The 12,900-nt window shown below is 45.7% G+C and overlaps 1 protein-coding gene across 1 annotated transcript in view; it reads right to left on the bottom strand.

Moving 5' to 3' along the window:
- SYNC (syncoilin, intermediate filament protein) overlaps positions 1-12,900 on the bottom strand; it is a 17,480-nt gene extending 4,580 nt beyond the window's left edge. The window contains 2 exon segments of the mRNA XM_022575109.3: positions 6,516-7,659; positions 12,758-12,900. Of these exon segments, the coding sequence (XP_022430817.2) occupies positions 6,516-7,659; positions 12,758-12,810 (1,197 nt within the window). The 5' untranslated portion in view covers positions 12,811-12,900.

Below are 12,900 nucleotides of genomic sequence, written 5' to 3'. Positions count from 1 at the left end.
GTTGTTAATTTCCTATATCCTTTGCTTATTACATCAGGACAATTCGTTCTAAAGTTGGAAGATGAAGGCGCTATGCCCTGGAGGCCCTCAGGGGTCTTCAGATAACTATTTGCCATTCTGCCAAAACCAGGCAGGATGCATTCTGTAAATTGTCTCTGCCTAGGATTAATGCCTGAGGAATGAAGATGTCAGCAAATCAGTCTGTGCCTTGGTTGCTAGCTGACATGGATCCTCAGGATCCATGGGGTAGCTGGGAAAGGAAGGGAGCATTGAAATTGGAAGGCACATCTTTAAGGAGCAATGACTTTACCTCAGATTTTGAAGAACAATAGGAATCCAGTTTAGGTGCATACTGTCATTAGAAGGATCTAAATAATTTGTTCACTGAGTCACACTTGATATACTTGTGGCCTGTCAATCTGCAGTGTTTTGATACTCTGGCTGAATCTCAACTTTCATCAACATTGTCAAAGGTCTTTTTTAGTGCCTAGCCATGCTTTGATACCACACAGAGATGTAGCCTTACAATCTAAGAGCATGTTATCTAAAGGAAAGCATCTGCATACCTCTGTGCCCCAGTTTCCCAAGCCTCACCATCTAGCAAACCTGTTGTTTGCTGGATATACAAAAGACCTGCTTGTGAAGGCTGTCTGCACCATCACTGATAAGCTGTTGACAGGGAGAAACTGTCACAGAATGAAGGAAGTATTGTACAGTGACAGAAATTAAGGACAATCTCCATTCTTAATCCTGTGTAGCACCACTGGGTTAACTTTTTAAAAACTGCTTTATTGGGACTTCCCTGGCGGTCCAGGGGTTAAGACTCCATGCTTCCACTGCAGGGGGCACGGGTTCGATCCCTGGTTGGGGAACTAAGAACCCACATGCCGCACGGCGTGACCAAAAAAAAAAACTAAAACAACAAAACAAAACAAACCTGCTTTATCATCTCAATCTTTCATAGGCTTTCCATTTTCTTTAGTCTGGCATTCAGACTCCTGCTAGTTGGACCCTTACTTCTAACTAGAACCTCCATTATTCCTGTAGTCTGCACTGTCCAGTATGGAAGTCACTAGCCCCATGTGGCTACTGAGTACTTGAAATATGGCTAGTCTGAACTGCGACGTGCTGTGAGTGTAAGATACATAGCAGATTTCTAAGACTTGACACCAAATATATATATATGTGTGTGTGTATATATATATATCTCTCAAATTTTAATGTTGATTACGAATTATAGTGGTAATATTTTTGCTATGCTGGGTTAAATGTATTATTTTCACCTGTTTCTTACATTTTTTTTAATGTGGCTACTAGAATTTTTTTTTCTTTTTTTGGCCACGCTGTGTGGCATGTGGGATCTTAGTTCCTCAGCCAGAGATTGAACCCACGCCCCCTGCGTTGGAAACGCAGAGGCTTAACCACTGGACCGCTAGGGAAGTTCCCCTAGAAATTTTTAAATGACATCTGTGGCTTGCATGATACTTCTGTTGGAGAGTGCTGCTCTAGTCTGACCAAGTCAGATTTCTGTGCCTTTACTCCTGCCATTTCTGTCACCTAGATAGCATCTGTTCCCTTATATTGAAATCTTTTTTTTGTTCATGTCTAACTCCCGACCAGATGGTAGGCTCCTGGTTCTTAGTATGTCCGGCACCCTACACATAATGCTCATTGAGGTGAAGCATGCAGATAGTAAAAGCATATTCCACCTTTTGGCCTTAGAAGTCTACCAGTTTCAAGCTAAAACCTCTGAGATCATTCTCAGCACATTCCTCACCCCGCCCACTGCCACCAGTCACCAAATGCTACCCATTTAACTTCACATCTCTCATCTCTCCTCTAAGTGGTGTTTCCGGGCTCTCCACACTGCCACTTAGAGTACGTAACTACGTGGCAGGCACCATTAGCAGCACTTTACAGATATTAACTAGTTCATTCCTTGCAACAGCCCTATTAATCCCATTTTACATGTGAGGAAGCTGAACCACAGAGGTTAAGTCATTTGTCCAAAGTTTCCCAGTTAGTAAGTGGTAGAGCCAGGATTTGCCACTGACTTACAGCTCATACTCTTAATTGCTTTATTGCCTTCATATAGATAGATATAAAAGTAGACATAGATGATAGATAGATAGATGATAGATGAAAGATAGATGATAGATTGACAGATGATAGATGAAAGATAGATGATAGATAGATGATAGATAATAGATGATAGATAGATTGATAGATGATAGATGATAGGTAGACAAATGATACATGATAGGTAGATAGATGATAGATAAATAGATGAAAGATAGATAGATGATAGGTAGATAATAGATAGATAATAGATAGGCTCTTAAATGGTCTTCAAACTGTTTTCCAGGAAACCACAGGAGGAGGCCATGCTGGAGTGACCTTGTCAGTCTTTAGTTAGACAGTAGCTCTACTTTTACTTGTTTTACATGTTGGCATTCCATATAAAATTGTTTTGGGGAAAGGGTCTGTGGCTTTGAAGAAAACCTTTTTAGGAAAACCACTGACCTAAAGAATACATAAAGCCGGGCTTCCCTGGTGGCGCAGTGGTTGAGAGTCAGCCTGCCAATGCAGGGGACACGGGTTCGTGCCCCGGTCCAGGAAGATCCCACATGCCGCGGAGCAGCTGGGCCCGTGAGCCATGGCCGCTGAGCCTGCGCGTCCGGAGCCTGTGCTCCACAACGGGAGAGGCCACAACAGTGAGAGGCCCGCATATCGCAAAAAAAAAAAAAAAGAATACATAAAGCCCTTTGCAATCTGGTCCCAATCTACCTCTCCAGCCTCATCTCTCTACTTCTCACATTCCTTATGATCCAGCCACACTGAGCTTCTCACTTCCCATAACAACGTTTGTGTTTTCATGCTTTTGTATAAGCTGTTCCCTCTGCCTGGAATACCCTTCCCTTGTCTACACAGTGAATTCATTCTTTAAGGCTCAGCTCAAACACCCTGTAGTAGTTGAGTGTGGACTTGAACTAGATGGCACAGGGTTACATCCTTCCTTCATCACTTCCTAGCTGTGTAACCCTGGACAGATGACTTCTCTGACTCACCTGTTTTCTTGTTTTTCAAATGGTGACAGCAGTTATACCTATCTCAGATGTAAGAATTAAATGAACTATTACATGTAAAGAACTTCACGTACATGCTAGCTATTGTTAATCCTCTAATGAAATTTCCCTCTTATCTCCCCAGGTGTAATTATACCTGCTTCAGTACAATGCTTTATTCCTACAACTATTACATTGTCTATCACACTGAAGCATATTAATTATTTAACATCTTACTTGGATCAGGATGCATCTTACGATCAAGTGTATTAGATTTTATGAAATTTTATCTGGCATCCTTCCTGGACTATACACTTTTATTCTTTTCTTTTTCTGTTTAATTTTTATTTTTTGTTCATTTTATTTATTATTATTATTATATTTTAATTGGACTATCAACTTTTTGAGGACAGGAGCTGCCCCCCACCTCCACCTTTCACCACAGCGTCTCATCCCTTGCCAGCACATAGCTCATTGCCTGGCCCATAGAAAATAGGCACTTAGAAGATATTTGTCAAATGAATGGATGATGGTGATGAAAGAGGCAAAGTTTATAGTCATAAGAGTGAAGCGTACCCTTGAAAAGTAATCAGATGCCATACATGGCCTTTGGCAAACAGTTTAGGAAGAAGCCATTTCAGAAAGAAGAATTGGGACTTCCCTGGTGGCACAGTGGTTAAGAATCCGCCTGCCAATGCAGGGGATACAGGTTCGAGCCCTGGTCCGGGAAGGTCCCACATGCCGCAGAGCAACTAAGCCTGTGCGCCACAACTACTGAGCCTGCGCTCTAGAGCCCGCGAGCCACAACTACTGAAGCCCACGTGTGTAGAGCCCGTGCTCCACAACAAGAGAAGCCACTGCAGTGAGAAGTCCGCGCACCGCTACGAAGAGTAGCCTGTGCTTGCCGCAACTAGAGGAAGCCCGCGCACAGCAACGAAGACCCAACGCGACCAAAAATAAATAAATAAAATAAATTTAAAAAAAAAAGAAAAGAAAGAGAAGAATTAGCTCCTTCATACCTTTATTCCTACTTTAATTATGGTATGGCGATAGGAGACACCCATCAAGATTGTTTTCTATAGAATGATCTTTGGAAAGGTGCACAGATCATCAAATCTGAAACAAATCCAGTACAGTGACGAAAATCACTGGGGAAAAAGTTCTACAACTCTAGTACTATGTCAGAAAATTCTAATCCTGAGGATTCCTTACTTAGAGCACCACCATCCTAGTTAGTCTTGCCTGAAATCTAAGCATCCTCTTTGACGTCTCACCTCTCTGCCCCACTCATTCTGTAGCCAAGTTTATTCTACATTTGTTCTTGTATCCTTCCCCTTCCTTTTATTCCTGCTACCATTGTTTCCTTTTACCAATAGTAGCTTCCTAATTAGTCTCCTTGCCTTTGGGTCTCTAGCCCATTTTACACACTGCCACCAATACTGTTTCTAAAAGGAGAGCAACGATCATGTTAATCCCTTGATTAAATACCTTTATGGGGACTTCATTGGTGGCGCAGTGGTTAAGAATCCGCCTGCCAATGCAGGGGACATGGGTTCAAGCCCTGGTCCGGGAAGATCCCACATGCGGCAGAGCAACTAAGCCCTTGTGCCACAACTACTGAGCCTGTGTGCCACAACTACTGAAGCCTGCGCGCCTAGAGCCCATGCTCTGCAACAAGAGAAGCCACCGCAATGAGAAGGCTGCGCACCGCAACAAAGAGTAGCCCCCGCTCAACACAACTAGAGAAAGCCCACGCACAGCAACGAAGACCCAACACAGCCAAAAATAAATTTTAATGAATAAATAATAAATAACAAAATAAAAAGAAGCTCTTAAAAATAAAAAAAACCTTTATGGATGCAACTGACCACTGAATAAAGTCCAAACTCCCTAGTTCAGATTTCAAAATCCAATGTGATCTGCCCCGATTTACCTTTACAGGTTCAACTCACCTCTCAGTTTTTCACCTTTCACATGCAGCCAAGTTACAAATTATATTTTAGATCTATTAGATTAAATAAAGTATATTAAAATTACCTTCACCTATTTCTCTTTTATGTGGTTATTAGAAAATTTCAAATTATATATGTGGCTTGCGTTATATTTCTGTTGGACAGCACTGCTCTAGATCTTACCTATACTTCAACACTTAGCTCAAATAACATTGTCTTCCGTTATGGGTTCTCTGATTTAATCCACGACTATTATCCCATAGCATTCTTATTTGTACCTCTCTTAAATCACGTTACTTCCTACCCTGGGTTACAATTGTTAATGTAACATTTGATTGAGTGTAAGCTGTTAAGGTTAGTATTTGTTTCTGCAAAGATAATTAGTGCCCTTTCACTAGATTGTGACCCAGTAAAAAAGCAGTGCAGTGAAGGCGGCGGGCAGTGTTGGGTGAGTGAGGGGAGTGCATATATGTATAGTTTGAAAACGTTCAATATTATGACCAAAAAACCCCACCGTTTTCATAATACAACTACAGAAAGCTTGACAAAATCTTCAGTGAAGTAAATGCAGCCATTTTCAACAGAGGACATGTTCCCTTAAGGATACGTCAAAATCTCTGGTAGGGCATAAGATTAAGTTCATCCAAAAAAAGGGGGGCTCCAAAAGACAAAAGTACTGCTCTGAAAAGCACCACACTGTGGTCTTCTCATGGTGCCCAGCAGCTCTTAAGTCAGTGCCTAACTGATGCATACTCTGAGCCTGGTGGCAGAGATAAGTAAAACATACTCCCTACCTTCCGAAAGCTCACAGTCTGTGGGGGAGAGAGACTTGTTTATGCACTTAGTGTTCGTCTCCCACTCTGTTCTAAAAGGGATTAGAACTGGCTCACGATCAGAAATAGCTTGAATACAAGTGAAATGGTGACAAATGCACAAAAAAGGAAAACGAGGAATTGAGATTTATAGATTTCATCCCGGTTTTTTAAGACTGGAAAAACTTCAAGGCAGAGATCAGATAGGTGGGGCTTGAGGGTGAATATGGGAGAGGGGAGAGAATGAATACTACCTAGCCTCATTCCCTCCTGCTCTATATAAACCCAAGTGTGATTCACTTAGAATTGGAAACTTGTGCCGTGGAAAGAGCACTGAAATATTTGGGGGTGGTCAGACTAGAGTTCAAATTACTCCAACTCACTGGGCCTCAGTTTCCTCATCTATGAAAAATGATAATAGTTGACTTGGAGGATTAATGAAGATCAAGTGAGATAATTGGTGTAAAAGTGCTGTGTAAATTAAGAGTGCAAGATAACTTTCAGCCCTAGCACAGGCCTGAATGAATGAAATGGAAAATGGCATAAAGAAGTGAGTGAATGGCCCAAGGAACAAATTGTTCTTCCTACATATGCTAGTATCCTTCAGCCCAAAGACATTCGGCCCCGATCCCCTTTTCCTCCCCAGGCTAAAAGACTGTACTTCCTTTCATGCCAAGTGGGCCTACCCTGTACTGCTGCACATCCTCGTCTCGTTTTTGCCTCACAAGGGTGGTCTGGTCCTCCAGATTCCTGTTTTGTAGCTGGAGCTGAAGGGCCTCTGCTTGCAGGGGTCGCAGAGCCTCCTTCATCTCCTGGATCTCGGCCTGGATTTTCTGCAGAGCTTTGGCCGCAGCTTCTTTCTTCTCTAGGAGCCGCAGCAGCTGAGGCTCATACTCCTGCTCCAGGCCCTGGCGGCTCTCTGCCATGAGGTTCTCGAACTGGGCAGAGAGCTGCCGGCTCTCCTGGAGAAAGTGCCCATCCCTCTGGCTTGGAGGTGCTTCTAGTTGTTGCCGTAACTGCTCCTTTTGCTTCTGATAGGCATCCCGAAGCTGGGCTAATTCCTCCGAGAGCTGGGCTGCCCGGGCGGTCAGCACTTCCCGGAACTCGGCAAACTGGGCCACGTCCTGCCGGCTGCACTCCAGCTGATATTGGTAGGACACACATTCCTTCGTCACCTTGAACAGCTTCTGCTTGACCAGTCGGATCTCCTCCCTCAGCCCATCCCTCTCCAGCTCTGCCTGGGCGTGCAGTTTGTAGGCAGCCAGGATGTCGTGGTGGACCCGTTGCACCTCCTGCAGGGCTGGTTCCCGGAGCAACACAAGCTCATGGATGAGCTGATCCCTCTCCTCTTCCAGCTGGGCCACGGCTTGGACACACTGCTGGAAACGCCCCTCCAGCAATTCCAGGTCCTCTGTGCTCAGCCTCCCCTCTGTGCTGGGACTCGGCCCAGCTCTGAGGCTCTCCTCGGGGTTAGGTTTCTCCTCACTCGGGACTGTCTCTCCCCCATAAACCATCTGCTCTGGGCTTGTAGTCTTCCCCGGCTTCACGGGCTCTTCCACATATAGCATCTCCTCTGGCTTTCCTGGCTCCTCCACATACAGGGCCTCATCAGGCGTCCTGGTCTCCTCAATATGCAGCGTCTCCTCAGGCTTCTCGGTTTCTTCCACATACATAGCCACATCAAAGTTACCTGTGTCCCCCGGGTAGAGAATATCCTCTAAGTTCAAGGTCCCTTCCAAAGACAGAGTAACTTCTGGGTTCCAGGTCCCCACCTCATACGGGGATTCAGAGTTCTCCTCTTGCAGAGAAGTGGCCTCTGCTCTTGTATTCCTGCAAGAGAAATGACAAGGTGAGAGGGCAGCCACAATCCTGGGATGGTTTGTGACTGGAACCAGTAGGACACAGGCCTAATTTATATCAAATTCTCACATCTCAGAGAGCACACGTCTGCCCCTTCCCTCCATCGATACACCCCGACACAGCCCATTGCTTAGATCTGACACCATCCCCATGATGTCAGTGTCGAGTCTCTGCTTACATGCCTTCAAGGACTGGAAACTCACACCTGAGCTACTATATGTTCCACCGTCATAAGAAAATTCTAGTGTTGAGGTAAAACCTTCCCTGCAATTTTTCCCTGGGTTTGATTCTTCTTTCTAGAATCAGACAAATCTAATTTTTCTTCCATGTAAGCTCTTTGAACACTTACAGAGAACTGATCTATCCTTCAATTATTCCATGCATGCCAAGGTTTCCAGTACCCTCCTCATTTGGGTCACTTCTTTCTGACAGGCTCCAAGTTGACAGGCTCCAAGTTGACAGGCTCGCTATCCCTTGGGGATGGGTATAGGAAGCAATACCCAGGTGTACTCTGAGCAGTGATTCTCTGGACACTATACTCCTATTGTTGCAGTCAAGATGCCCTTAGCATATAGGGCAGCTCCATCATATTCTTGATAAATGCTGAGTTTGACTAAAATCCTGAAGACTTTTTCACACCAAGTGCTTTTAAACCACATCTCTTGTTCCTATAAAACTTCGTCTTGTTGGAATTGGCCCATCCTTCTAGCCTGTCAATGCTCTTGAATTCAGATTCTGTGATTCTAACAGATAAGCCCCTTAACCCAGCTGCCCGTTGCCTGCTAGCTTACTCAGTTCCTGTTGAGGAATGCTCTCCTGCTGCTTTGGCCCTCAAGTGGCTTTGGTCTTTCCTGTTTCAAATGCATCTTACCTACCTTGGATCTCTGAGCAATTCTTTGAAAATATAAAATACTATGGAAACAATAATAAATTACACTTTTAAAGGTCTTATATATACCAGGCCCTGTTCTAAATGTTTTACATATATCAATTCATTTAATCCTCATAACAATTCTATGAGGTGGTTACATTTATTATTCCCATTTTACAGATCAGGAAATGGAGGTTAAAGAGATTAAGTAATTTGCTCAAGGAAACTCAGATACTCAGAGTGCACCACTTATAAAACAGACTAAATTTGAGTGTAGCTTTCAATAAACTTTTCTTTTTTAAGATATAAAGTATAAATGAAAAGCCTCACATATCAAAGAATTTGATTTCTCTTGAAAAGGCTTACTTGTGTCCAGGTTTTCAGCTCTATTTCTCAGCTCCAAGTTCCCAATAAAGATTATTTTTATTCTAAATCGTGTTCTCAGTCCTCCTCTCTACACCCCAGGAATCCCTGGCTTCCCTTTTGTATCTCCTGATGGCCCTCTGGAAACCACAAAAGTGTGTCTTCACCAGGCCCCAAACATCACTGGCCTCATTCAACCCCAGCACCTGCACCAAAATCTAAAACTTAATGACAACTCAACAATCATCTAGTCCATTCACTTCACTTTACCAGAGATGAAGTGCTTTTTTTGTTTTTTATAAATGCATTTATTTATTTATTTTTGGCTGAGTTGGGTCTTTGTTGCTGGGCGCGGGCTTTCTCTAGTTGCAGCGAGTGTGGGCTACTCTTCGCTGCGGTGCATGGGCTTCTCATTGCGGTGCCTTCTCTTGTTGCGGAGTACGGGCTCTAGGTGTGCAGGCTTCAGTAGTTGTGGCTCGCAGGCTCTAGAGCACAGGCTCAGTAGTTGTGGCGCACAGGCTTAGTTCCTCCGCGGCATGTGGGATCTTCCCGGACCAGGGCTCGAACCCATGTCCCCTGCATTGGCAGGCGGATTCTTAACCACTGTGCCACCAGGGAAGCCCTGGAGTGCTTTTTTAGATATCTTCATCTGATGCTACTTGGCACCTCAAACTCAACTGCCACCAAATTATCCTTCTCCCTGAGCTAGTTACACCTGTATTTTCCAGCTCAGAGAAATGTATCACCATACACCAGGCTGATGAGACAAGCGGTCTTTTTTTTGTTTTTTAATTAGAGTACAGTTGATTTACAGTGTTGTGTTAGTTTCTGCTGTACAGCAAAGTGAATCAGTTATACATATACATATATCCACTCTAATCTTCTAGATTCTTTTCCCGTATAGGTCATTACAGAGTATTGAGTAGAGTTCCCTGTGCTGTGCAGTAAGTCCTTATTAGTTATCTATGTATATATAGTACTGTGTATACGTCAATCCCAATCTCCCAATTTATCTCTTCCTCCCCTTTCCCCCCTGGTAACCATAAGTTTGTGTTTTACATCTGTGACTCTATTTCTGTTTTGTAAATAAGTTCATTTGTACCATTTTTTAAAATATTTTATTTCTTCTTATTATTTATTTTGGCTGTGCTGGGTCTTAGCTGCAGCAATGTGGGATCTTTAGTTGTGGCATGCAGATTTCTTAGTTGCAGCATGCATGTGGGATCTAGTTCCCTGACCAGGGATCAAACCCAGGTCCCCTGTATTGGGAGCGTGGAGTCTTACCCACTGGACCACCAGGGAAGTCCCTGTACCTTTTTTTTTTTTTTGGATTCCACATATAAGTGATATTATATGATATTTGTCTTTGTCTGACTTAACTTCACTCAGTATGACAATCTCTAGGTCCATCCATATTGCTGCAAATGGCATTATTTCATTCTTTTTTATGGCTGAGTAATATTCCATTATATATATGTACCACATCTTCTTTATCCATCCCTCTATTGATAGACAAGTGGTCTTTAAACAGCCAACTCACTAAGAACTGACGTTTCTATCTCAGAAAGTCTCCAGTCTCTATCTCCCTCTTCACCTCACTGCCAGGACCCTCGTCCGAGTCATCATCCCTCACCTGCACTTTCGTACCAGCCTTCCCATAAGCCTTCTTCCTTCTCATCCCAGTCTGTTCTTGACAGTGCTGCAGCTTGCTATAATATAAAGCAAACCATCTTGCTCCACTTCACCATATATAGCCAACTGCTTAGCATAGATTTAAGGCCCTTAAAGATGTGACCTCAACATACCTCTTCAGCCTCATCTCACATTACTACCCATAGCCCACCCAATGCTTGACAACCCGTAACATGCGTTAACTTTTCTACCTCCTACTCTTACCCCACAATGTCTAAAGGGTCCAGCTGAGAAAATACAGTTCATTGTATACCACCTGACTAGAGAACAGTCCTACACTACCTGGAAAAGTAGAGTTCCTAATGCCAGGAAGGATGCACCTGCTCAGCTAGCCAGACCCACCCGGATCCTCAACGGAGTCCCTGCTTTGCCAGCAGACGGCCCTCACGTCATGCTCCAGCTGAGTACTCCACCCTGGAATAACGTAATTGTGTTCAAGGAAGTATTCTAAGCGTTTCCCATAAATACTAATTTATCTGATGCTCATCCATTATCCCCACTTTATAGATTAGGAAACCAAAGCACAGAGTAAAGAACTCACTCAAAGTTCTACAACTCGTACGTGGTGGAGCCTGGCAAAGGCCGGCAGTCTGGCTCCAGTGCTGGAGCTCCTTTTTACCACTCTCGTCTTAGAACAGGCATAAGGTCTGAAAGAGGTAAAACAACTACGGCAGGTATAGAGCTCGGCCCTAGCATTCAAAATATATTTATATCTATTTACCTAACAAATTTCTACTCATCCTTCAAACCCTGCTCAAACTCCACCTCCTCTGTTAAGCATTTCCCAGACAACTCCCATTCTTGTGTTCTCAAGGCACTTTGTAGGCAGCTCATCTTTGAACTAAGTGCTTTGTGTTACAGAAGAGCATGTATCTGTCTCCCCTGATAGTCCATTTCCTAACAACCAGTACAGTTATTCTCTCTATATCCCAGGGTGGGGCTCTGTAGAAGGTAGGCAGGCAGCAACCAGCTGAGCTCCAGGGAGGAAACTTGCCCAAGGTCGAGTGGCAAAGCTGGAAGTAGATCCCAGGTCTCCTGACTTGCAGGCAGTGCTATTACCACACACCACTCAGTCGCCCCATCCACAGTGCCAGGCCTCTGCTAGGTGCTGCCCTCACACTGCTGTCTCTCTCTAAGGAGCTGGGGAAAAGTAGATTATGGGAGGCCTAGGGGCAAGGGGGCCAGCTTAACTGGGGCCCCTGACCTCAGGTTTCCTTGGGCTCCAAGCAGCCTCCCTCTCTGCCACTTTGTCCCTGTCCCTAGAGGATTCCAGCAGCTCCCAGCCCATCAGGGATGTGACTGGGAGTGTTCGTGATACTGTGCAGGCATGAGTTGGTGTGTGACTCTGTGTGTACCCCTATGTGTGTACAGGTGAGTGCACATGTAAAACAAGGCTCAGCTTTGTGCCCTTGGTGACAGGGGAGGGGTGTCAGGTGTGTGTGTGTTTGCACCTCTACCTCTTGGTACAAGAGGAAGTCCAGGGTTACAGGCTGACCTGAGGTAGAAATGCTCCCTACTCGCCCCAAATCCTTCAGCCACAGGTCCCTTCCCCGCTAACCAGTGGCGGAGCTGACCGTTGAATGTTGGAGAGGGCCTCCCCTCCAGGGCCCCTGCCAACCAAGGCCCTCTTGCTGGTCTGGGACAGTAGACTCTCCCCCCAACCCCGCCCCGTCCAACACCACCCCAAGCCCCAGACCAGAGAGAACCAGCTGCTTGAACACTCTCAACTCCAAGCTGGCAGCCGCCCAACCTTGCACGAAGTCTCTTCCACACGGCAAATTCAGCAACTGGAGGCCTCCATCTCCAGCTGCATTTGGGGTGAGCAACGAAAGAAAACGGGTAGCGTCTTTGGCCACTGGGGGCCGAATGGCATCTCACGGTTGGTGCCCGCTAGTGTGAAGCGGTTAATCCTCGCACCGCCCGTGGGAGGGGGAGGGGTAATTATAAAAAGTCCCAGACAACCGGAGATGTCAGGCCGGGACGAGACGCCCCGATCTCCCTTCGCGGGTGGCTCCGCCCCGTGCCCCACCCAGGCTGGACCCCCGCCCCCGCCCGGCGAAAGGCGCTCGCGGGGGGTGGGGATCCGTCCAGCACCCCTTCCCCAGGGGGCGGCGGCGCGGCCCCGGGACGGTCCTTTCCTACCTCGCGGCCTTGGCGGCGCCGTCCCCGCCGCGCCGGGGCTCCGGGCTGGCCATGGCTGCGCGACCCGGGCTGGGCGGCCGCGGTATTAATAGCTGTGGCCCCCCGGGCAGCCCGCGCCCGTCCGCCGCACTGCCAGCTGCAGC

Source organism: Delphinapterus leucas, chromosome 1 (assembly GCF_059928025.1).
Source record: "Delphinapterus leucas isolate spDelLeu-1000000601 "Yukka" chromosome 1, BTC_Dleu_Yukka2, whole genome shotgun sequence".
Lineage (NCBI taxonomy): Eukaryota > Metazoa > Chordata > Mammalia > Artiodactyla > Monodontidae > Delphinapterus > Delphinapterus leucas.
The sequence above is the reverse complement of the archived record's forward strand: the minus strand, read 5'-3'. Positions and strand labels throughout refer to the sequence as shown.